The sequence below is a fragment of the Pleurodeles waltl genome, chromosome 10 (genome assembly GCF_031143425.1).
Source record: "Pleurodeles waltl isolate 20211129_DDA chromosome 10, aPleWal1.hap1.20221129, whole genome shotgun sequence".
Lineage (NCBI taxonomy): Eukaryota > Metazoa > Chordata > Amphibia > Caudata > Salamandridae > Pleurodeles > Pleurodeles waltl.
In genome coordinates, this window is record NC_090449.1 from 27,110,517 (window position 1) to 27,133,828 (window position 23,312).

The 23,312-nt window shown below is 47.8% G+C and overlaps 1 protein-coding gene across 2 annotated transcripts in view; it reads right to left on the bottom strand.

Annotated features, from left to right (window-relative positions):
• GRIPAP1 (GRIP1 associated protein 1) overlaps positions 1-23,312 on the bottom strand; it is a 485,545-nt gene that overhangs the window by 430,859 nt on the left and 31,374 nt on the right. For both annotated transcript variants that reach the window (XM_069209507.1, XM_069209509.1), the window contains exons 2-3: positions 21,057-21,123; positions 17,842-17,903 (exon numbers count right to left, since the gene is read on the bottom strand). In XM_069209507.1, the coding sequence (XP_069065608.1) occupies positions 17,842-17,903; positions 21,057-21,123 (129 nt within the window). The remainder of the gene's footprint in view (positions 1-17,841; positions 17,904-21,056; positions 21,124-23,312) is intronic.

Consider the following 23,312-nt stretch of genomic DNA (forward strand, 5'->3'; position numbering starts at 1 on the left):
TGTGTGGAGGGGGTGAGTGACATGTGAGTCACTGTTTAGTAGTAGGGGTTTTGGGGCTTTGGAATCTTCCTCTATTTCTAGGGAATTGCCCTCCTCTATATTGTCCCCGAAAACCTCCTCTATACTGTCCTTGGTAACTGGACGGTGTGGCTTGTGAGGTGCTGGCTTGTGTGCTTTGACCCCGAAACCCCCCTCGAAAGGGCGTTTTACGGAATGAGCTGTAATTCCCTCTGCTCTGCGGGGAGTAGAGTGCGCCCATGGCTTTGGCAGTGTCCGTATCTTTTTTGAGTTTCTCAATCGCTGTGTCCACTTCTGGACCGAACAGTTCTTTTTCATTAAAAGGCATATTGAGAACTGCTTGTTGAATCTCTGGTTTAAATCCAGACGTTCGGAGCCATGCATGCCTTCTGATAGTTATAGATGTATTAATTGTCCGTGCAGCTGTATCTGCAGCGTCCATGGAGGAGCGGATCTGGTTGTTGGAGATGGCCTGTCCCTCCTCAACCACTTGTTTTGCCCTATTTTGGAAGTCTTTGGGCAGATGTTCAATGAGATGTTGCATCTCGTCCCAGTGGGCTCTGTCATAGCGCGCAAGTAGTGCCTGGGAGTTCGCGATGCGCCACTGGTTTGCAGCTTGTGCTGCGACTCTCTTACCAGCTGCATCAAACTTGCGGCTTTCTTTATCTGGGGGTGGTGCATCTCCAGATGTGTGAGAGTTGGCCCTTTTTCTAGCTGCTCCTACAACAACAGAGTCTGGTGGCAGCTGTGTTGTGATGAAAGCCGGGTCCGTAGGAGGCGGCTTATACTTTTTTTCCACCCTTGGTGTGATTGCCCTACTTTTGACCGGGTCCTTAAATATGTCTTTTGCGTGCCGGAGCATATCAGGGAGCATAGGCAGGCTTTGGTAGGAGCTGTGGGTGGAGGAGAGTGTGTTGAACAAGAAATCATCCTCGACCTGTTCTGAGTGGAGGCTTACGTTGTGAAATTGTGCTGCTCTAGCCACCACCTGAGAGTACGCGGTGCTGTCTTCTGGTGGAGATGGTTTTGTAGGGTATGCCTCTGGGCTGTTATCTGACACTGGGGCGTCGTATAGGTCCCATGCGTCCTGGTCTTGGTCACCCTGGCTCATGGTGGTGTGAGCTGGGGAGTGTGATGGCGTTTGTGCTGGTGAAACGTTAATCACGGGCGGAGGAGAGGGTGGTGGTGTAACTCTTTTCACCACTTTTGGTTGTGGTGCTTGTTCCGTCTGGAACTCCAACCTTCTCTTTCTCCTAATGGGGGGAAGGGTGCTTATTTTTCCTGTCCCCTGCTGAATGAAGATACGCTTTTGCGTATGGTCCGCATCAGTTGCTTGTAGCTCTTCCTCAAACCTATGCTTCTGCATTTGGGAGGTTAGCGAGTGCTCTTCTGTATAAGAGCCTGAAGCTGGGTCGCTTGCAGTTTGTTTCGGCATCGAAACTTTGTCTGCGTGTTTTTTCGGCTCCGAGGTGACTTTTTTCCTTTTCGGGGCCGAAACCTCTCGGCGTCGATCTGTTTCGGTGCCGCTGTCTCGGCGTCGAGCCGTGTCCACACCGGCATCTCGGTGTCGAGGCTTGTCTCCAGCACTTTCTCGGTCCCGAGAAGGCTGCGTGCCGGTGTCTCGACCGGAGTCGGACGATCTCGGCACCGTTTGGGCCTTTTTCGGTGCCGACGGTCGGTCACCGATTTTATGGGTTGAGCCATGGCCTGGTGGCAGTGGCGTCCCCTGGGCCTTGTAAATGTTTCTTTGTGTGGTTTTCGACGTCTTACTCACGGTTTGTGTATCGTCGAATCCTTCGGAGTCTGAGTCTTGGATCGAGAAGGTACCTTCCTCTTCCTGTTCCTCGAACTCCCGTCGGGCTGTCGGTGCGGACGCCATTTGAAGTCTTCTGGCTCGACGGTCTCGGAGTGTTTTTCGGGACCGGAACGCACGACAGGCCTCGCAGGTGTCTTCGCTGTGCTCAGTGTAGGGGTATTTATTGTGGCATTTGGGGCAGAAACGGAAAGGGGTCCGTTCCATCGGCGTTCCTCAGCACGCGGTCGGGCCGACCAGGCCCCGACGGAGGATCGAAAAACTACCCCGAAGGGCACCGGAGCTCTTCGATCTTCGATGCGGTGTTGAATGTAAGTACGCCGATCCCGAACGCAACAATACCGACGAAAATCTTCCGAAATTAACTATTTTTTCTGTTCCGAAACTCGGAGCGACAGGAACACGTCCGAACCCGATGGCGGAAAAAAAACAATCGAAGATGGAGTCGACGCCCATGCGCAATGGAGACAAAAGGAGGAGTCACTCGGTCCCGTGACTCGAAAGACTTCTTCGAAGAAAAACAACTTGTAACACTCCGGCCCAACACCAGATGGCGAGCTATTGCAGAACATGCGTATCTACAGCGACAGATGCCATCGAACATATATATATCTCTCTATATCTCTGCTGTGCTTGTTGCAATGAACCCCAGGGCGCGGGGGAGAATAACAGACTCATGCCCTAAGGTTCAGATCCCCTGGCGAAATGCCTGAAGAGTTAAATGGCCACTCCAGCTCTGCCCGAGCCGCACTTGGTGCTCCCCTGACCCAGCTGGAAACTGAAGATGTCCAGCCCCTGCCTGCTGTGCTTGCTAGCTGGAGCGAGAGCTCAGATGATCCTGTGCATGGTCGTTGTATGTGTCCTTTACCTTAAGGCGTTCAAAAAGCCCAATTTCCATGAGGGTCAGAACTCTATCTGCCCCTCTTCAGTACCAAGATGGAGCCAGTGAGCAGGCCTCACTAACATCTTTGGGTAGCGAGAGATCCAACTTTTAAATTACAGAGAAACTCCTACACCAGGATTTAAAAACAGAGACCATTGGAAATATCGAGTTAATATCTTGCTCAACTATGTTGAGTACTTGATCACAGTTTTAGTAGTGATCAAAGTGAATATGGCCATTTTTGTCACACACACAAAAATTGACCGGAGGAATGCTTGCTATAAGTCTAACCACTGGCAATCCGCATTCCAACCAACGGTTCTTTTACCACCCATGCCACCTCAGTTGTGACGTAGCCATATTCAAATCAATCTTGACCCTGCTCCAACAGGAACACTCCACAGTGAACTGCCAGGCCTGGTCCTCTCTTAACCTGAACACATGCAAACCAAGCCCAGCTTCGCCCTGAATGGGGCTCTTCAGTCAGGTGTCACGTGGTTCCAGTGGCACAGGGAGCACAGAACCCACGTCTGAGCATACAGTTGGCCTCTTAGGGCATTACATCAAACACATAAAAGGTAATGTCAGGAACGCTTGGAATACGTCTAACCACTGGCAGTCACTCGGGGTACCATTCCAACCCTTTGTTCTATTGCCCACCATGCCACCTCAGTTTGGATCTATCCATATGCAAATTAGTCTTGACCCTGCTTTAATAGGAACAGTCCAGCCCGAACTGCCTAGCCAGGCCCTCCATGAACCAGGTCACAAGCACCCAGAGACTGGTTTTGTTCTGGTCTGGAATAAGGCCCAGAGCAAGTGGCTGCGGTTAATTCAAGTATTTCTTCCATCACCCTACTGTTTTTGTAGTACACACCATAAGTGCGATGGGTATGTCCAGACGTGGGCCGTGGGCTCACGTGCAATATGACTCAAGCTACACCTTACTGATGAGACCTAAGTAAGTTCAAACCAGTCTGCAGTTGCCAGTGTTCCTGTCGTGCAGGCTCTCATTATTCTAATGAGACTACTGGATTTGAGCTGCAGAATCACCTGCGGTGTGTAGGAATGAGTCTAACCCACTACAGGTGACACCTGTCGGCCTAATCCGGGGTTTGCTCAGGCTAACTAGCAGTGACTCATCTCCACCCAAGAGCAGGGATGTTTGGGCAGCTGAGCGCATGACACAATTGACTCCTCAGGGAAATCATGGTCACTCAGATCGCATTCGTTTCTCTCAGTTACATTAGTCTCACATATACAAGGACAATATATGTTTCAATAAGGCAGAATATGTTTCAATAAGGTTTTAATGAAGCAACTGCATCTTAGATAATAAAGCATGTACTGCAATAACCAGAACGATGAAGCATGACAGGATTAAAATTGTGACAAGGAGAGTAAAGCATAAAATAACGCTACCATATTGTCACTAGAATCATTAAAGTAATTCCTACCTAGGCTATATTAGAGCACAGCATGTTAAGCTCTAGTTCTGCCCTTCAGGTTCCCCTGGGAAGACATCATCCCTCATACGTGAGCAAGAGGCCTGTAGCCTACAGAAGCAGCTGTAGCGAAGCGTTCAGCAATCAGCATACAGTCGTGGTCATCTGGCTGGAATCTCCCTCTAACGTGTATGGGACACAGAAGTGTTTTTATAATAAAACAGCTGATGTTCTGAGAAAATGTCCCTACGTAAGGATGTGTGTGTTTCTATTAACACTAGAGACAAAGCGTTATCACGTTTAACGGGAACCTAACTTACTGCAGCCTTGAGAAAAGCAGAGTGAAAGAAATGTCTTGTTTAAGGACGCAGTGCAGACCTAGGCAAAGAACAGCTAGATATAGAAAATAAAACAAGACCGCAAATGTGACTATTGTTAAAATAATAAACAAAGCTGAATAAAATATATCCAGGTTAAAGTGCACAGCTGCAGACCTAGTTTGCTAAAATAACGTATATGGAGCTATAACTAAAATGGCTATACAACATTCCTATTTAGAGAGTAAGCACAGGTTGAACTGTTCCTACTGGCGCAGGACTAAGAGTGATTTGCAAACTATGGGCGGTCATTACCACTCCAGCGGTCTGTGATAATGTGGCAGTAGTACCCCCAACAGGCCGGCGGTACATACCGCCACATTATGACATTGGCGGGTTGGCTGCAGCCAACCCGCCAATGGACCACTCCGACTGCCATGGCGGTAGCAGTCGCCGGGCCGGAGACAACGATCTCCAGCCCGGCGGCTGCTACTGTACCGCCGGCAGGATAATGACCCCGCCTACCGCCATGGTTTTCGTGGCATTCACAACGCCACGAAAACCATGGCGGTAGGCCCTCCCTACCAGTGACAGTGAATTCCTTCCCTGTCACTGGTAGGAGGCACACCAACCCCCCCAAACACTCCCTAGACAAGCCCCCTCCTCCATCCACGCACCCTCCTTCCATTCCCCCACCCCCCCTTCACGCACACTCACAGACACGCACCACGCATACACACAGTCACTCACACAGGCATACACGCATTAATTCACGCGCGCATCCGTTCATTCTTGCACACATCTGTACACACATTCACACTGCCACACAGACATGCATTCACATTACCATTCATACACGCATTCTCATGCATGCATACACACACGCAAAAAACACTACACACACATCCGCATTCACGCACACACTCACACATTCATGCACACCCCTCCCAACACCCCCACCCACCTCCCCTGTCGCAAACCCAACTTACCTGCATCCAGGGGGTCTTCCGACAGGGGACGGGGCGCTGCTACCGCCAGCAGAACACCGCCAGGCCGTATCATATGTCATGAAACAGCTGGCGGCGGTCTACTGGCGTGGCGCTGCTGGTGGTAGCAGCGCCACCTTAACACCATCTGCCAGCATGGCCACAGCCGATTTCCACACTTCTTGTGGCGGAAATCCGGCTGTGGTCGTAATTTGGCGGATGGCTGTTAGCCACGGCGACGATCTTTTGACGGCCGTCGCCGCAGTGGTAGGCGGCATTTACCCTCTGTCTAGAATGGCACACTGGGCAAAAATGATGGTTTGTAATGTGCTCCAGAGCAAACACCTGTGACTGAGATTAATTCAAGCTTTACTTCCATCACCTTGTTGTTTTTGGGATAATGTTTGGGCAGAGGATTGCAAGTTAAATCCCTCCCATTACACACCACTGGTCTCCGTTTCTTATAAGAAAGGACCACAAGCTTTGTAATTGTGAGCACATCATTACTAACATTAAAGTGATCGTTAACACTGCAACAATTGTGAACAATATGTTTTGACTGCACTGTGGGAACCCAGCGTTGCAACTTTGCACTCAATTTTAACACTTTGTGCGTTTATGATTTCCTACTCTTTGTCTTACTTTTTCTATGCATTTGTTTTTCAAGTGGTGTTGTATTTAAATAAATGACAGCTTATGAAGATCGGTCTCCAGAGTGCACTTGGTCCTTTCACACAAGGCGTTTACCTGGTTTGTACAGCCATACCACCTTTGAGGACCAAATCAGGATGCTCCTCACCAGCTACACCCAGAGACACACAAAACTCGCCTTCCATGGCAGCTGTCTCCAACCTTCTCACAATATACATAACAACCATTATCACCACCCAGCTCACTAGTGTTCATTTATTAACCTTCAAAAGATGAAGTCAAGTTGGCCACAGTCAGATTTCAACCAGTGTTCTTCAAGTTGCTTTTAGATTTATTGTAAAGGGACATAAAACCACTAAGCTATTTTAGAGCCTATGTTTGCAGGCACAGAGCAATAAGTTAATGTGCCTGCCACCGAGCACTTTGTCTCATCTGCAGGTCACAGGCCGAAAACTTAGAGCCTTATTTAGAGTTTGGCAGATGGAATACTCCATCACAAACATGGTGGATGTCCCTTCCACTGTATTGCTAGTGCACAATAGCCTATGACACTTGTAATGCGGCAGGTGTGAGATCCATACATTTTGATGGAGCTTTTGTTTACCAAACTCTAAATAAGACTGTTACTAAGAGAGGTCACATTTCAGGGTGTAATCTGCAGGTATATTGTGGGCGGCGTTTGCAGTGGTCACCAGGGGCGTTTACCCTTCCAAACAATCCAATATTTTGAGAACCCTCCTTGCACACTTACATAAGTTAGAATGATACTTATGCAAACTGGAGACCCAGTGCATGGAGTCTCAAGACCCCAAGCTACAGGATGTTATCCAAGATAAAATGACAGAATACGAAGATATAGGGGACAGGAATGCAGCGGCGAGAGTCTGCACCCGGGCTAAGCCTTAGCACACCTCCACCCTCCATGGGCCACGAGTGGCATCCTACAATAACAGCAAGGGACAGCAGTATATTCCACGGCTCGGAGGACACTGTGCAAGACCTACTCATGACCCTGCTGAAGCAAGGGATATCTTGCGACTTATCCGGATCCTACTGGCCCTTGTCCCCCGTTAATATGGACAGGAAAATTCTCGCCAGGGCCTTGGCTAAGTTACTACTCCCACCGCTGCACAGTATGGTCCTCTTTGACCAACTGGGATTCATCCTGGCAAGATTTATACTGAATCTTCCCTTCTGCACCAGCTGCACCCACACATTAGCGCAGTGGCAGCATATTTAGAGGCTACTAAGGAATCTGATACATACCCTAGAATGAAGCTTTGTTTTTGTGAGACTTGAGGGGATGGGGACAGCAGGAGAGTTCCGGGCTGGATCAGGCTTCTCTATGCTTGCCCAACAGCCCAGATCAGGATATTATCTGCACCCATTAAAATCTCTAAGGGTACTACGCAGGGTTGCCCATTCTCCCCCCTATTCTTTCTGCTACTGCACTGGAACCATTCAGATAGGGGGCTCCAGATTAGTTCACGCCAGCTGCTCGTTCAGCTGTATGCAGACATTTTGTTATTTCGCAGAGAGCCAGGATCTAGTCGCTCGCCTAAGGTGTAGTTTTCTACATAGGACCTGTCCAATTACTGGAGTAAATCTTAGATCTTCCGTTTGACATCTGGTACCAAAATGTGCAATTTAGACTTCCCGGGGGTATGCGGCGACAGCTCTATTAAGTACCTGGCGATAGGGATTTGTCAGGGTATCTCTTACATTTTTCAGCAGAACTATAGAGTGGGCATTTCGAAAATACAAGAGCAGCTGATCACTGGATGCAGGATCTTCTCGTGTTGGCAGGACATGCAGCTCTGAGGACGCAGCCCACCTCATTCACTCAGGCGTGGTAACGAGTTAAGGCATACTGCAATGATAAACAAGAGACACCCTACTCCCCTCGGAATGAGAGGGGATACAGGACTCGTGAGGTGTGCGCACATGCTGAGCTAGGCCGGGGTGCAGACAGCTTCATCTACCCCGATACATTGTTACCCACTGTTAGATCTGCTCTATTATATGTAAGATGTGTTGGGAATTCCTTGACTATATCTTAACTGCACTTTATTTGGTTTTCTCTACTGGACGCTGCCTGTTATAATCTAAAGCTAATGTACAAATAAATATGCAGGGTTTACTGTCATAAATTCTAACAAAAAAAAGAGCATCAACACCTATAGGTTCCAGTCTCACAAGGTGAAAAAAAAGATATGACTAAGAGATGATTACAGGTAAGACATCACAGAATCGGAAGCCTCTAGTTTCTTCCAGGGACAGGGTACTTAATGAACTCCAATATCATTTGTGGACAACATTATGCAGGTCTTCAGAGATAAAGATGCTGCAATGCAGTTTTGAGAAAAGGGTTTTACATTTTGGACAATTAAAAATAGGAAAAATTGACCTCCGATAGGCTTTGGAGCTATGTTTTAACACGCTGAACTCATCCCCATCTCTGAAATATATGTTCGGATTTAAAGTACTACTGGGTCCCCACAAGAAGCAGGGAATTAGCCTAATGTTTATGACTATCAAAGAAGATCCTACGTGCAGAAATCAAAATGTTACCCAGTAAGCATCTGTCTGTAGCATGTAGTGCTGTATATTCACATGCTCAGCATACTCCTGCCATCTAGTGTTGGGTTTGGAGTGTTGCAGATTGTTTTTCTTTAAAGAAGCATTTTTGAGTTACAGGATCATGCAAGTCCTCCTTCTTGGTGATACTGCCCATGGGCATCAACTCCTTTGTTAGATTGTTTTACCGCAGGCAGGTGAGAAAAGGAGTGTAGAGGAAGTATAAAGAAAGGTGTCAATGCAAATGTAATTATATATGTACAACTACATACAATTATAAAAGTAACTGAAACAGCCACAGGCGTACGGGGATGAGGGTGAATGTGAATCTACAGCACTGCATGCCACGAACAGATGCTTACTGGGCAAGTAACTTTTTTCGTCCAATGGCATGTGTGGCTGTAGATACATATGCGTAGATACCTGTGCTCTACATGGACAGTAAAGCAGTCTCTCCATGAAAGCAGTGGCTAGCCTATGGGAGTTGCAGTTGACTGGAAAAGTGTTCTTCGTATTGCTTGGTCTCCACTGGCTTGCAAGTTCGTCCACACAATAATGTTTTGTAAATGTATGTGGTGTAGACTATGTAGCTGCCTCACAAATGTGAGCTTATGGGTAAGTTTCCAAGGAAAGCCACAGTGGCTCCCTTCTTCCTCGTACAGTGTGCCCTGGGAGTGACAGGAAGTTGTATTTTTGCCTTGGCATAACAAGTTTGTAAACATTTCACTATCCATCTAGCTATGCTGTTTTTGGATACTGGATTGCCTTTGTGAGGTATAGAATAAACTACAAAGAGCAGTTTGGTTTTCCTAAAGTCTTTACTTCTGTCAATGTAAAACGTCAATGCACATTTAACATTCAAAGTGGGGAGAGCTCTTCCTGCAACTGAGTCAGGCTGCGGATAGAAGACTGGTAGTTCAATAGTCTGGTTGATATGGAATTGAGAAACCACTTGAGGAAGGAACTTGGGGTTTGTGCGAAGGACCACCTTGTCTCTATGAATTTGGAAGAAAAATTCTTCCAAGGTGAGGGCCTGGAGCTCCCTAAAACATCGGAGTGATGTGATAGCAACTAAGAACGCCACTTCCAAGAAAGATACTGAAGAGGGCATGAATGAAGTGGTTCAAAAGGAAGGCCAATGAGCCTGGTAAGCACAATATTGAGGTTCCAGGATGGTACAGAAGACACTCTGGGTCGAATAACCGTTTTAAGGCCTTCTATGAAAGCTTTGATGACTGGGATTCTGAACAAGAAAGTATGTTATCCGTTCTGTAGATATGCAGCTATAGCTGCAAGATGTAAGCAAATGGAAATGTAAGCTACATTTGATTTTTGTAAGTGGAAAAAGTAACAACCAGTGTCTTGGACATCAGCTTTAATGGGATTAATATTTTCAGGTTGGCAGTAGCATGCAAAACGTTTTTATGTTGCAGTATAACATGCTCTGGCTGCGAGTCTACAAGCTTCCCTGAGAATGTTCAGACATTCCGCAGGCAACCCTAAGTAACCAAACTCTTTGACTTCTGGATCCATATCGTAAGGTTGAGTGACTTGGGGTCTGGATGTCTGATCTGTCCTTGATTTTGAGTGAGAAGGTCCGGCTTGTTGGGGAGCTTCTCATGAGTAACTACTGAGAGGTTCAGACATGTGGTGAACCATGGCTGACGCTCCCAAGTGGGAGCTATAAGGATCATGATGTGAGATGTTTGCCTGATCCTCCGAACCAGAAATGGAATGAGAGGGAGAGGAGGAAAAGCATGTTCAGATATGCCTGTCCAGTTCATCCATAGAGTGTTGCCCTTGGATAGTGTGTGAGCACCTGGAGGCAAAGCTTGGGCAGTTTGCGTTTTCTGGTATGGTGAAAAGGTGTATCTGAGGGTTCCCCATTTCAGGAAGCATTTTGGAAGGACTTGCGGGTGAAGCTCCCATTCGTAGACTTGTTGCTGCATCCTTCTGCAGGTCTGCAAAGTCGCCGTCTGTCTCTGGGAGATACTCTGCCACCAGGTGAATGTGGTTGTGGAGAGCCTACTTCCATATTGTCGGAGAGAGGTGTGACAATTGGGACGATCGTGTCCCCCCTGTTTCTGTAGATAGTACACGACTGTCATGTTGCCCATGCGGACTAAGACCACCTTGTGAGAGAGGTGGTGAAGGGTCCTTTCAGGGCTAAAAACACTGCCTAAAGCTCGAGGTAACTGATACGTAGGGATTGGAAAGTGAGACCGCAAAATGCCCTGTACTGTGAGGTCTTGAAGGTGAGCTCCCCAAACCGTCAGTGATGCATCTGTGCTCAAAATGGCCTGAGGCAAAGGGTCCAGAAAAGGCCGCCCTTTGAACAGGTTGGTGGTGTTCCACCATTGCAGAGAGCGGGGAGTATGCTGGTCTGACACTAGATCTTCCAGGTGACCCTGTGACTGGGACCATTGACGGAACAGACGCATGTGGAGTCTGGCATGGGGGACAACGGAAATGCAGGAGGCCATCATCCCTAACAGGTGCAGAACAGTCCAGACTGTGTGTATATACAATTCTCTCGAAACAGGGGAAGAAGAGACAGACAATTGTGAACCCAAGCGAGATTAGGGTTTGCTATCCCTAATTCTGCATTGAGAGTAGCTGCTAGGTAGGGTTGTATTTGAAGAGGTGGGGTTTGGGAATGTGAGTGTGAATCCCAACGTGTGCAAAAGGTCCACTGTCATCCGAGTGTGACGTTGGCATTGTAGTAATGTGCTGGCTTTGATAAGCCAATCGTCTAGGTAAGGGAACACATGCACGTTGTGTCTCCTGAGATGTGCTGTTGCTACTGCTAGGCTCTTTGTGAAGACCCTAGGAGCTGTGGTGACTCCGAAAGGGAGGACCCTGAACTAGTAGTGTTTGCCTGCATTTATGAATCTTAGGTATTTGCAATGTACAGGGTGGATGGGGATATGGTAGTAGGTGTCCTTTAGATCGAGGGCCGCCATAAAGTCGCCCTGTTGCAGGAGGGGACTAACGTCTTGAAGAGTGATCATGTGAACATGTTCTGATAGAATGCAGTGGTTTAAGGGTCTGAAATTCAGAATAGGCCTGTGAGGGACATCCTTTGTGGGGAGGAGGAAGAATAGGGAGCACACTCCTGTTCCCTGGCGTTGTAATGAAACAGGCTCAATGGACCCTTTGAGAAGAAGAGACTGTAACTCATGTTTCAGAAGAGTGAGGTGTTCGTGGGATAGCCTCTGACAGCGAGGGGGTGTTTGGACGGGGGAAAATGAGCTCCTGACTGCAACCATGTTGGTAAATGAAAAGGACCCATTGGTCCGAGATGATGTTGACCCATTCTATATGAAAATGTGAAGTCGTGCTCCGACAGGTGTGGAGATGTAGGTAGTCACTGTTTTGATGTAGAGGTAGCGATACGGGTGGTGGTGCTCTTACCTCTGCCTCGGTTGTTATTGACTCTATAGGCTTCACTGAAGAAACCTCGAGAATATGAAGTTGAAGGCTGTCTGGGCTGGGGGGTAAAGGCCTCTGAGGTTGTTGATTTGTAACCTACTCTAAATGTGGAGTGAGGAAAAGTGCCTCTTTCTGAGGGGGACTGAAGAACACCCATGGGTTTTGCGGTGTCTGTGTCTTTTTTCAATTTCTCAAGGGTGAAGTCCACTTGAGGGATGAAAAGATGCTCTTTGTCAAAGGGCATACTGAGCACTGCTTGCTGGAACTCCGCTCTGAAGCCAGAACATCGAAGGCAGGTGTGTCTCCTTACTACTATACTGGTGTTTATTCTATGTGCAGCTGTGCCTGCAGCATCCAGGGCACAACGCTGAAATTATTCGTGATTGTTTGCTCCTCTGCAGCAGTCTCTTGTCCTCTTTTGCGGTGCTATATTGCGAAGATATTGGATGAGCTTTTCCATTTCATCTCAAATAGCCCGGTCGTATTTTGCTAGCAATACCTGTGAACTGGTCATGCATCAATGATTTGCTGCCTCTGCAGCCTCCCTTTTGCCGGCAGCATCCAGCTTTTTGCTCTCCTTGTCTGGTAAAGGAGAATCCCCTGTGGCCTGACTATTGGCCCGTTTTCATGAAGTGGTGGCCACTATGGAATCTGGCGGGACCTGGGATCTGATATATAGTGGATCAGAGAGAGCAGGTTTATACTTTTTGTCTACTCTAGGAGTGATAAACTTGGAGCGGATCGGTTCTTTAAAAATTTCATCTGCAAGACGAAGCATGCCAGGGAGCAAGGGAGGAACTGGATTTCCTTATGTGTGGACGTTAGGGTATCGAAAAGGAAGTCCAGCTCAATGGGGTCCCTATGCAGCTCAACATTGTGGAAGGCGGCTGCCTGAGCTGCTACCTGCTGGTAGATGTAGTATCCACTGGTGGGGAGGCTCGAACAGGGTACAAATCTGAGTCTGTTCTTGCCATGGGATTGGCATCATATGTGTCCTTTGGATCTGGGTCTTGCTGTGTCCCACCCAAATCCTCCCTGATAAATAAAGGGAAACCCTGAGGTGTCAGATCTCCTGCAGTAGGAGAGGCAGGTGAATGAGGACCAGAGGGGAGTGGAAGTGGTGCAGAAGGTGGATCAGGAGGGGGAAGAGGAGAAGGCTTGAGAGAAGTGGTGGCAGCCTTGTCCTTAGTGACTTTCTTTGGCGGTGGGGAAGTGTCCGAAGCCTCCTTGTAGGACAGTTTCCTCTTGAATGTGATTGGGGGGTGGTGGGTGGAAGCAATAATGCGCCAGGTACACTCCTGGCTATGGAGGCAGCGCTGTTGAGCATCCATAGCCACCAAAATAGGCTCAACTGGTGACAGCATGGCTGAAGAGTGGCTGGAGTCTTTGTGCTCCAAAGGAGCTGGCTCCCTTGTTTTTGGCACCAATGGGTTTGGTCGGTCTCCTTTGTTGGCACCGAAGCAGAAGTGGAAACTGGAAGGCTCGGAGTCGAAATACTCTGCGCCGAAGTCCGGATTGCGGTCGTTTGGACAGAGGATGTGGAGTCAATGCTGAAGACGGTATTGTGGTCTTGGATTTTTTCGGAGCCGAGCCTGAGGGCGGGGCAGCCACAGCAGTTTTTTGGGCAACCTCAATAAGGGGCCTTTAGGAGGACAGGGTGGACAGGAGGGAGCACAGTACTCGTGGGCTGCTCGGATGTCACCTCGTGGCTTTCGATGTTCAACTGGATATTAGAGTCGGAGTCCGGGATGGAGAAGGCCTCCTCTTGTTAAGGCTCCTCCTGGGCGTGCTCCCCACAAAACAGGTCTGGAGTGTCCTCCAGAGTCTTGTGCGCCATCTCCAACCAACGCGATCTTTGGTCACAAAGGGTCTTCTTCGACAGGAAGGATTTGCAGGCGTTGCATGAAGCTTTCTGGTGATCGGGGGAGAGGCAAACGTTACACACCAGATGTTGGTCGTGTGGGGGAATTCTGCGTGGCACCTAGGACAGAAACAAAATGGTGTCCATTCCAACAGCTTAGCATATTCCTCCGTGCCGAATGGTGCAGTAGGCCTGAAACAGGTGAGGTCACCCCGAAGGATGCGCGGTCGGTGCCTGGACTGACAAGTGGAGATGAATGCGAACATGGAAATAAGCGATAGAGAATAAAATACTGTTGATAAAGGGAAGACAGAAAGAAAGTTTCAAACCAGAGCAGGTCAAAACACGGAGCGAAGACACACACATCTAAACCCGATGGCACAGAGAAAATAATGTAACAAAGGAGTCAATGCCCATGCGCACGATCACCGAAGAGGAGTCAATCGATCCCATGATTTGAAAATGCCTCTTCGAAGAAAAACAACTTGCAACACTCCGAACCCAACACTAGATGGTAGGAGTATGCAGAGCATGTATATCTACAGCCACACATGCCATTGAACGTTTAGTTTCCAGTGCAGGCAAAGTCGTACTCATTTGCAGAATGGTTGAACATTTTTCTATGATAAGGACATAGGTGTATTTACTTTGCCACTGGCGTAAATAGGTCACAATTACGGTTTGGTCTTGTCAAAGGAGGTGATTATACTCATGTCGCACTTTGTGCTGCTTGAGGGTGTTGTGAAGTCGTATACCACCTTTTTTAAATTTACCGTGGGACTACCAGCTCAATGAAGGCAAACAATGAAAGCATATAAATCTATGGAAGGTCCAATGCTAGAGAATCGCAGATCGCACTGTTGCATGGTGCACTGCTAGAAATACATGATTTGCTGACCATCTCAGAATCTTCAAGGGCCTGAGGTTTGGTTCCCCTATACGCTAGGAAAGTACTTAATATTCTGATGTTCTAAACTTCCCCATAGGCCTTGATTATGAATAGGTCTGAATATGTGGATGTTATTTACCACACCCTTGTCAGAACCATTACTCTGGGGGGTATACATTGGTTGTGAAAAATTAATCATATTACTAATCTGCCATACCAATATGAAACATAACATGCAGAATCAGTGTACATTGTCTTCCACGTGTTTTCCAACACCCCCCTGCCCCCCCTCCCCATCACAAATAGATTTTTCAGGGGTTTTCCTGGTGGATTAGGATAAAACTCCAGATTTTGGGATTGTGTAATTACAGCACAGAGAAAATACCCTTCGCTGGCGTAAATACTCCATGTAGTAATAACCGCTCATCTCAAAAGTACTATTCCAACATAACTGCTGTTTGCGCGGACTGGAATTGTCACACTACGCATAACCAGACACTAAGAAGCGCAGGTTTCCCGGGTCCACTGAGGTAGCAAACAAGACAGGTGAGGAGCATGGAATGACATACAGGGAGCGCAGAGCACACGCAGGGGAACACAGTCCCAAGACGCGCACCAGAGTAACAACACCGGCGAGCCTGATCAGACTGAGCAGTAAGGCCCAAGAGAGCCTGCGACTGAACTCTGTAGCACACTTTCGTATAATTGTAGCCTTGCTGACAGGTTGCTCACACTTATCACCTCGAAGAATCGCTCAAGATACAGGGCGAGTAGGGAATTACGAGTCCCTAACAGCGTTTAGCCCTGTCCATGTACTTGCGATACACGACTGATCATGCAAAGGTCCAAGCCCATGTGACAGATGGTTGCTCGTGAAGTCCTGACAGCTGCTGAGGAGCCGGACAAGGGCTCAGAGAATGCTATTCAGGTGGTCAAATAGGCCATGTTCAGTTGAGAATAATTATGTGTACATAGATATAAACACACACACTTTTATGTGTTCATTTACCAAACTCTATCATAAGATTTGATTACTGAATTATTGAAGAAACCATCAGTGATTCCTAATGCTCAATGGCCGTTCTTCTAGCGCATGGAGGGAACGTGGTTCTGAGAGCGGTTTGTATTGTTGCATTGTGATTTGTAGTCCTGGTTTCTAATGTCAGAAATATTTTTTTTTTTTTAGTTATACCATCATAAACTAAGGGTCTTTTTTATTTCATTCACTGTGTTAACATGGTCATCTAATTGCCATACACACTTTTAGTGTATGTCTGTTACTCTGGTGCTCTACCAACTTTCAAACTTTGGGCCGTACAATCCTTAAAACTATAAATAATTCTATTCAATGCTATGTACTGGACTATTCCTACACAAATCTACATATTCATTCAATTACAGTCTATCAACATCCCTACCAAACGTCACCTGGCATCATTATTCCCTTACAGCACCCAGCTCACTACATCCTACAAACATTCATGATCATTTTTTTTTTTTTTTTTATCCCAGGGGTATGTTTATTTTTCATCATTTACACTTCTACCCTTGGACATATTTCGAAGTTGATCATGCATGTGTGTCCTACAGGCATTTCCATCTTACTAAGTATGTAGAACGAGGAATGTGTTTTGCCCTGCATAAGTCTCAGTCTGTCCCAATCAGCCTTCTTAGCTCTCTCCAACAGACAGATTTAGCGAGAGCTGCTGTCACCACACAACACACATTACAACACAACATACACATATAAAAGAGGGCCTTTTGGACAGTCCCTTTCAGCCACTGGTTGATTTAGGAGGTGTAGGTATCACTTATAAGGATGCCCATCAATGCTGGCTTCAGCTCACAGCATTTCTTGGATGTGAACACTGACATTGGCATTAATAGCTTTCTTTGCATTTTGTTTTTTTATTAGGAGCGCCCCAGCATCCCAAGTTCTCCCTACATGCATCAACCACCCCACCCTCTCATCCATGACTACCGGATGGTTTTTTTCTCCATTTCACCAACCGCGTTTTTATTTCTTTTTTTAGGCTCGTGCAGCAGCAAAGCCCAGGATGCTTTTCTGTGCTCCTGGGCATGCTATTTATTTATTAATTTTATTTCTGACAAGGTGATAAATCATGTTAGAACAGCAAACTAAAAAAAAAAAGCAAAAATGGCCACCGCTGCTTTGCAACACATCAGCACGGCAGCCACCTTGGATTTATTCAATTTAAAGATGGCCACCATGTGCGTACATGCGAGCGCGTGCCTTGCGCTGTAGAGGAGGCCAATTTCACTTGTCTCCTGTCCCGTTCCAGCACAGCCAACAGACACGTCAGAATGATACGATCATATAAAGTGTGTCAAGAGTGCAAAAGGCCAGTGATTGGCCACTAGAACCTTGCAGCTTCCAGGTCCTCATAATAAATAGAACATTAAATCACTCACAAAGGCAATACATCCGCGCTCACCACATACTGCCTTTGCCAATGCTTGTCGCATTTGTTTTTTTGTTTCTATGGTTAAAGTTTGCATTGACAAAACAAACCTGCCTCATTCGTTTTCGATGCAGAAACAGTATTTCGTCTGCTTACCTGCTAACCAGACAAGTGCAAAGGTACAAGAACTATTCACAAGTTATTTGCTCTTGAACATTTAGGCTGCTTTACATTGCGTTCCTGTACATTACTTTGAAAAGATCACATTTCAGTGCTGATCTGACTTACAAACCTATGATTCATGTTTTCGTGGGAAGCCGAAGGCTAGGAAAGGACCGCCATTTAGATATTAGTTATAGCCAACCAAATCGTCATTTACATGAATGACTACATTACTCCACTCTTTACATTACGCATTTATCCTATGGATGTGAGAACTACCTTTGTTGCACCTGGACAACCAAGAACACGTTAAAAACCTTAATTATGAGGGAGATCTCACAACAGAGCCCTCTCTGCCACCTTCAGGTGGGGCGACCATCTTACCTTCTGGGCTTTCGTTGATTCCTTCTCCACAGAGGCCAGCCTCTGGCGAAGGGTATTCAGTTCTGAAAGGAGAAATGGCTCAACGTTACTACTCAACTTGCAGCATCTTCTATCAGCAGGGCCCTGGTAGCCAAACTGTGACCCGGGGCACCTACTGGCAGGCTCTGGCCCATAGGGATCCAGCTGGCGAGACAAGGTCACCTCGTCTAAGATGTCCATTTTGTGAATTCTATAAGATGCCCGGCTTGTTTTGTAACACAGACTGCAACATTAAACACTGGTGAGAGGTTAAGGTACTTAGAGTAACTCATTCAGGAGGTAGCATCATGGAGATCCCCTTTCTGATGGCGATGATTTCTTCCCCATTAGCCTTTGTCCTGAGGACTGACTGCACTGAGAGGTCATCCGACGAGACAGTGAAGGTCCACTTCACCTCCTCCTGGACCCTTTGTTGTTCAGAGGGACTGAGCTGGCTTGAACCACAGACCTCACCCAGATTACCACCGAGACCAGTGGAACCACCTGTCGTGTGAAACACTCCCCAACAAATCAGCCTTGGTCCTGCTCCAATGGAATAGTCCAGCTTAAATCCTACGCCAGGTTCCCTCTGAACGGGAGCCCAGATTGGTTTAAGCCTTGTTGGGCCTCATCCGTGACAGGCAACTTGAGTCCTGTGACACGGTGAGCAGGACCCAAGTCTCAGTATACTTTTAATGCTGTATACAGAACACAGGGCCCATCACACACAAAGCACAGGACGTGGGGCATGCTTTTTAAAGGGCAAGAGTGTTCACAGACAGGATATGGGGTTCGGTGCATACAAGGAAGAACAGGGCTGATTGCACGTAGGACACGGATTGCACTACATACACAACACAGGCTCACCACATGACAGATTCAGAACATGGGGCTCAGCTTCTAGTTGCGAGAGGATCTTCATACACCGGATATGGCGCTCACCATTCACATGACATTGGGCTCATGAGCACAGGGATAATCAGACCCAGCACACAAGGCACACAGAGCACAGGCGCGCGGAGCACAGTGAACACACTTCAGGGGGCTTCAAACTCAACACAGAGTCCTAGCACTTGCAAGCAGTCCCAGAGCAAATACAACACAACACAGCATGTGTGCCATAGCTCACATTTACCGCTCTTTGGACTCGCTCTGTTCTTCACCCACACTCTTTACACTTGTGGTTGCCTTCCTCCACCTGAAGATCCCACTCACACCCTCTCCCCCCTCAGAGCTTCTCACTTGGTTCCCTTTTACCCTTCCAGTACCCAATCCTCTCCATTACCACCATACACTCTCTCCTTCCACATCCTCACTGGCACCTTCATCTCTCTATCACCAAGCTCTACATCTCAGGCTCCTCTTTCAGTCTCCCAAAATCACTCTAAGCATTTATAATCATTCCCTACTCACTCAATTTTTCATAGCTCCTCCCAAGCACCGCCCACGTTCTCATAATAGTTTTTAAAACCCTCAATTCCTAGCTTCTCCACCTCCTCTCACAGCCTCCCCACCTCTCCACCTCCTCTCTCAGCCTCCCCACCTCTCCACCTCCTCCCCACTTCTTCTCACAGCCTCCCCACCTCCTCTCACAGCCTCCCCACCTCCTCTCACAGCCTCCCCACCTCTCCACCTCCTTTCACAGCCTCCCCACCTCTCCACCTCCTCTCACAGCTTCCCCACATCTCCACCTCCTCTCACAGCCTCCCCACCTCCTCTCACAGCCTCCCCACCTCCTCTCACAGCCTCCCCACCTCCTCTCACAGCCTCCCCACCTCCTCACACAGCCTCCCCACCTCCTCACACAGCCTCCCCACCTCCTCACACAGCCTCCCCACAGCCTCCCCACCTCTTCACCTCCTCTCACAGCCTCCCCACCTCCTCACACAGCCTCCCCACCTCCTCACACAGCCTCCCCACCTCCTCACACAGCCTCCCCACCTCCTCACAGCCTCCCCACCTCTTCACCTCCTCTCACAGCCTCCTCACCTCCCCACCTCCTCTCACAGCCTCTCCACCTCCTCTCACAGCCTCCCCACCTCCTCTCACAGCCTCCCCACCTCCTCTCACAGCCTCCCCACCTTACGCCACCCTTGACCTATCACGCGCTCATCTCTGTTGCTATCACAAACGCTCATCCTCTCTCATCCCCATACTCCCCTATCGCCCCACACACGATTGCACTCCACTATCACTCCTGGTCTCAGGCTCTCCTCATTTCAGAGTCACCTCCTCACATCTCTCCTCATGCACGCCCCAAAGAGACACACCACACCTACTCTGCAACCATCACTACTAGCTCTTCATTAGTTCTAACCCACCTGGAGCCTCATTCCACCCTTCTCTCCTGGTCTCTTTTCACTATCCAGCAAATCCCTCTGCTGGAGGGACACAGGGATGGGGAACTGCTTGAAGAAGAGACATGCACTGAAAAAGGGGCATCTGGGGTGAGAAGGTCCACCGCCTCCTACTGTGGCTGCAATCGTGAACCAGTCCAGGCCCTTCCTGGCACATAATGGTTGCCAGGACAGAATCCACACCTGTTGGTGCAGCACTCCTCCTGCCTCGGCTCCAAGTGCCATCAGCCACTCCTCCTCAGAAATGGCCCTGGGCTATACACAGAACACATATGACCCCAGGCCCATCAAATACACCTTGGGGGCATCTGTATATGCAGATGTACACAAACACAGGGCGACCATACAAATAACACAGAGGTCAAACATGCAATCTCACATTCACAAAAGAATGATCCCACCATATTTAACACAAATTCCTCTGCAGCCAGAACGGAAGGCTCCCCACACACAGGGCACAATGTACGCAGGATACACAGCTCACTGATGCACAGAAAACAGATCCCATCAACAACAAGGCACCAGCCGGACTGAGCACTGGACCAAGAGGCCACAAGTCATGCTCTATTAAGGAAACTGGTCCGGCAGCACACAAGGCGCAGAACGCACTGTACTGTACATAGACAGATGTCAACTGGTACACAGCACTCAGGCTTCACTGTAGACACACAGCTCATCGAAAACAGGGGAATCAGTCCTATTTAGAGAATGGGTCCAATCACACACACACAGAAAAAATTAAACCCACTAAGTAAACAACACAGGCGTGAAGTTAAAGAGGCCCCCAAAACTTTCAAGCCCCCTTTGCTGCGGTTCCCTATGGACCACAGGTTTCCTTACCAGCTCCATTCTTGCGCAGGGTATCAGAGAGCTGGTAGTTATGTGTCCGGAGCTCCAAGAGCTGAGCCTAGCAAGGAAGAAGGAAAGAAAGTCAGTAAAGAGACAAAGTTCAATTAACAAACATTTCAATTCCACAAAAACAGATAGCAGAAGCAGAATCCTTCCTCAGGAATACTCTCATTGGAACGGAGAGGTGCCACCCATTTCTATCTATCACTCAACCAGAGTTAACTTGCCTTCCCTTCTAGTCAGCATTCAGCATCACAACATGTAGTGGAATATGTGCCCATAGACATCAGCTCTTCCTCCTCGCAGTATGGCTGAAGGACAGCAGGTCACACCTGCCGTGGAATCGTATAACGCGCTATATGTGCGTGTTCTGGAAGGATATGATCAACCGCAAACTGATGAGAATAATTTAAGATCCGAGACCCAACAAAGAAGCTTCTAGTACCAGGATTTGCCGAAAGACCCAAGACGGAGGTGGGCAGTGCTCAGGAAGACCATATATTAGCACCTAGAAGCATACACCTCTAGGACAGCAAAAAGGAGGACCCTGCAGGCTGCGTGAACAAAGCATGCATGCTGTACGCTAGAGAAATTAGCCCACCCAAAACTAGCTGGAAGGGCTTTGGATTAAGAGGTCACGGGTAGGTGAAGAGATTGGCCTACCAAAGAAGCAGGTCTAGTAGGAAGTGCTACTGAAATTGTTCCAAGGTACAAGAAAGCGCATTGTTGAAATTAGAGAGTACAAATGGAGACGCTAAATTTCTTGACTTTGTGTTTGTGGGGGTGGGGGGGGGGGGGGAGACATGAAAGTTAATGCATTTAATACAGGATAGTAAAAGAACCACCCTTGATGGGAATGTAATACCCTTCTATAAGAATGTTGCCACGTCCTAATAAAAGTGCATAGAAAACAGTATTGTGAGAGGGATGCAATTCCCAACTCAATGACTGAAGACTGATCTAATTCAGTTCCCTAGCACTGATGGTCTTCTGAAATTAGGCAAGAAGTCTGCTTGATGAAGAGCAGTCAGTCACTGCACTTGTTGTAGCAAGCACGCTCTTGTAGGTTTCAAGCTGTAACTTCAGAAGGCAATTAAACGTGTGATGGAGGAGGGTCAGGTCACTGCTGAGCCCGGAAGGGTGCGTAACATAGGACTACAGGTGAGATGGCAGAGGGATGCTTTCCCGGCCACCCTTGGCAACGCCTGTGGTAACTAAGCCACTGACAGGGATCACTTACCCTACCAAGGACATCGAATCACCAGAGTGTGCAGGGCAGCTTTTCACTTAGCAACATCGTTCTAAGAGAGTCAGACATGTCCTGCACCTTAAATAATCATGGAAAAAAACAAAGAGAAGACCAGTCCAGTAGTGAAGAGCACGACACCCAGGAGTGTCAAAATGCTTCAGAAACAGGCGTACAGAAGAGGGCAAGCACCTTACCGCAGTCAACTCTGCCATCACAGACATTGGCATTTACAAGTTCATCAATATCTAGCCTGCAAAAGGCTGGCTCCAACTGATACCTTGGGCAGCTGATCCGAAGAGCGCCCCTAAGTATATGTGCAGACGGCCACATCTGGCCAGATGCCAGCTGAAGGAAACCTCTTGATGGCACCAGTCGAGGCTGGGCTACTCTTGATAACATAAACACTCCATCACTTTATACTGTGTACTGAATCTCTCAGTCTATGAATAGACGGCGTGTGATGGATTGAGGGCTTCGCCACTCGTGCCTCATTTCGCGCACGAGCTGCACAACATTCTGTGCTTCTCCACACTACAGAATCTGCAAAATAATCTCCTCTCCTCACACATAATACAGTTACTTTATCTAGGGATCCAGGGATGATAAAGTGTCGAGTACCACAAGGTAATTTAAAAAACAGAGGTTGTAGCTGAATACAGATCACAGTAGCATTTCTGTACAGGAGGGCAGACTCTTAAGCAGGGAACACGACTGTCAGGTACCAAAAGTGGAGGATTAAAATGCACAGTTACCACCAAGCTACCCTGAAAAGAGGTTTCTCAGCGTCAGCAGAGACTGAGGTGCCTGGCCACAAACAATTAATTCACTCTGAATCACAGTGTTTCAGCAGCAGGTCCTGGCAGTCACAGCAGAAATTCAAGCGTAACCTAAATAATTTGTCAATCTGTCCAACTGGGCTCTCCAAAGCCCAATGCACAGGTCCAACAAGAAACCTTCAATTCTAATTGTTAGAACAACTGAAGGCAGGTGCGTCTTTC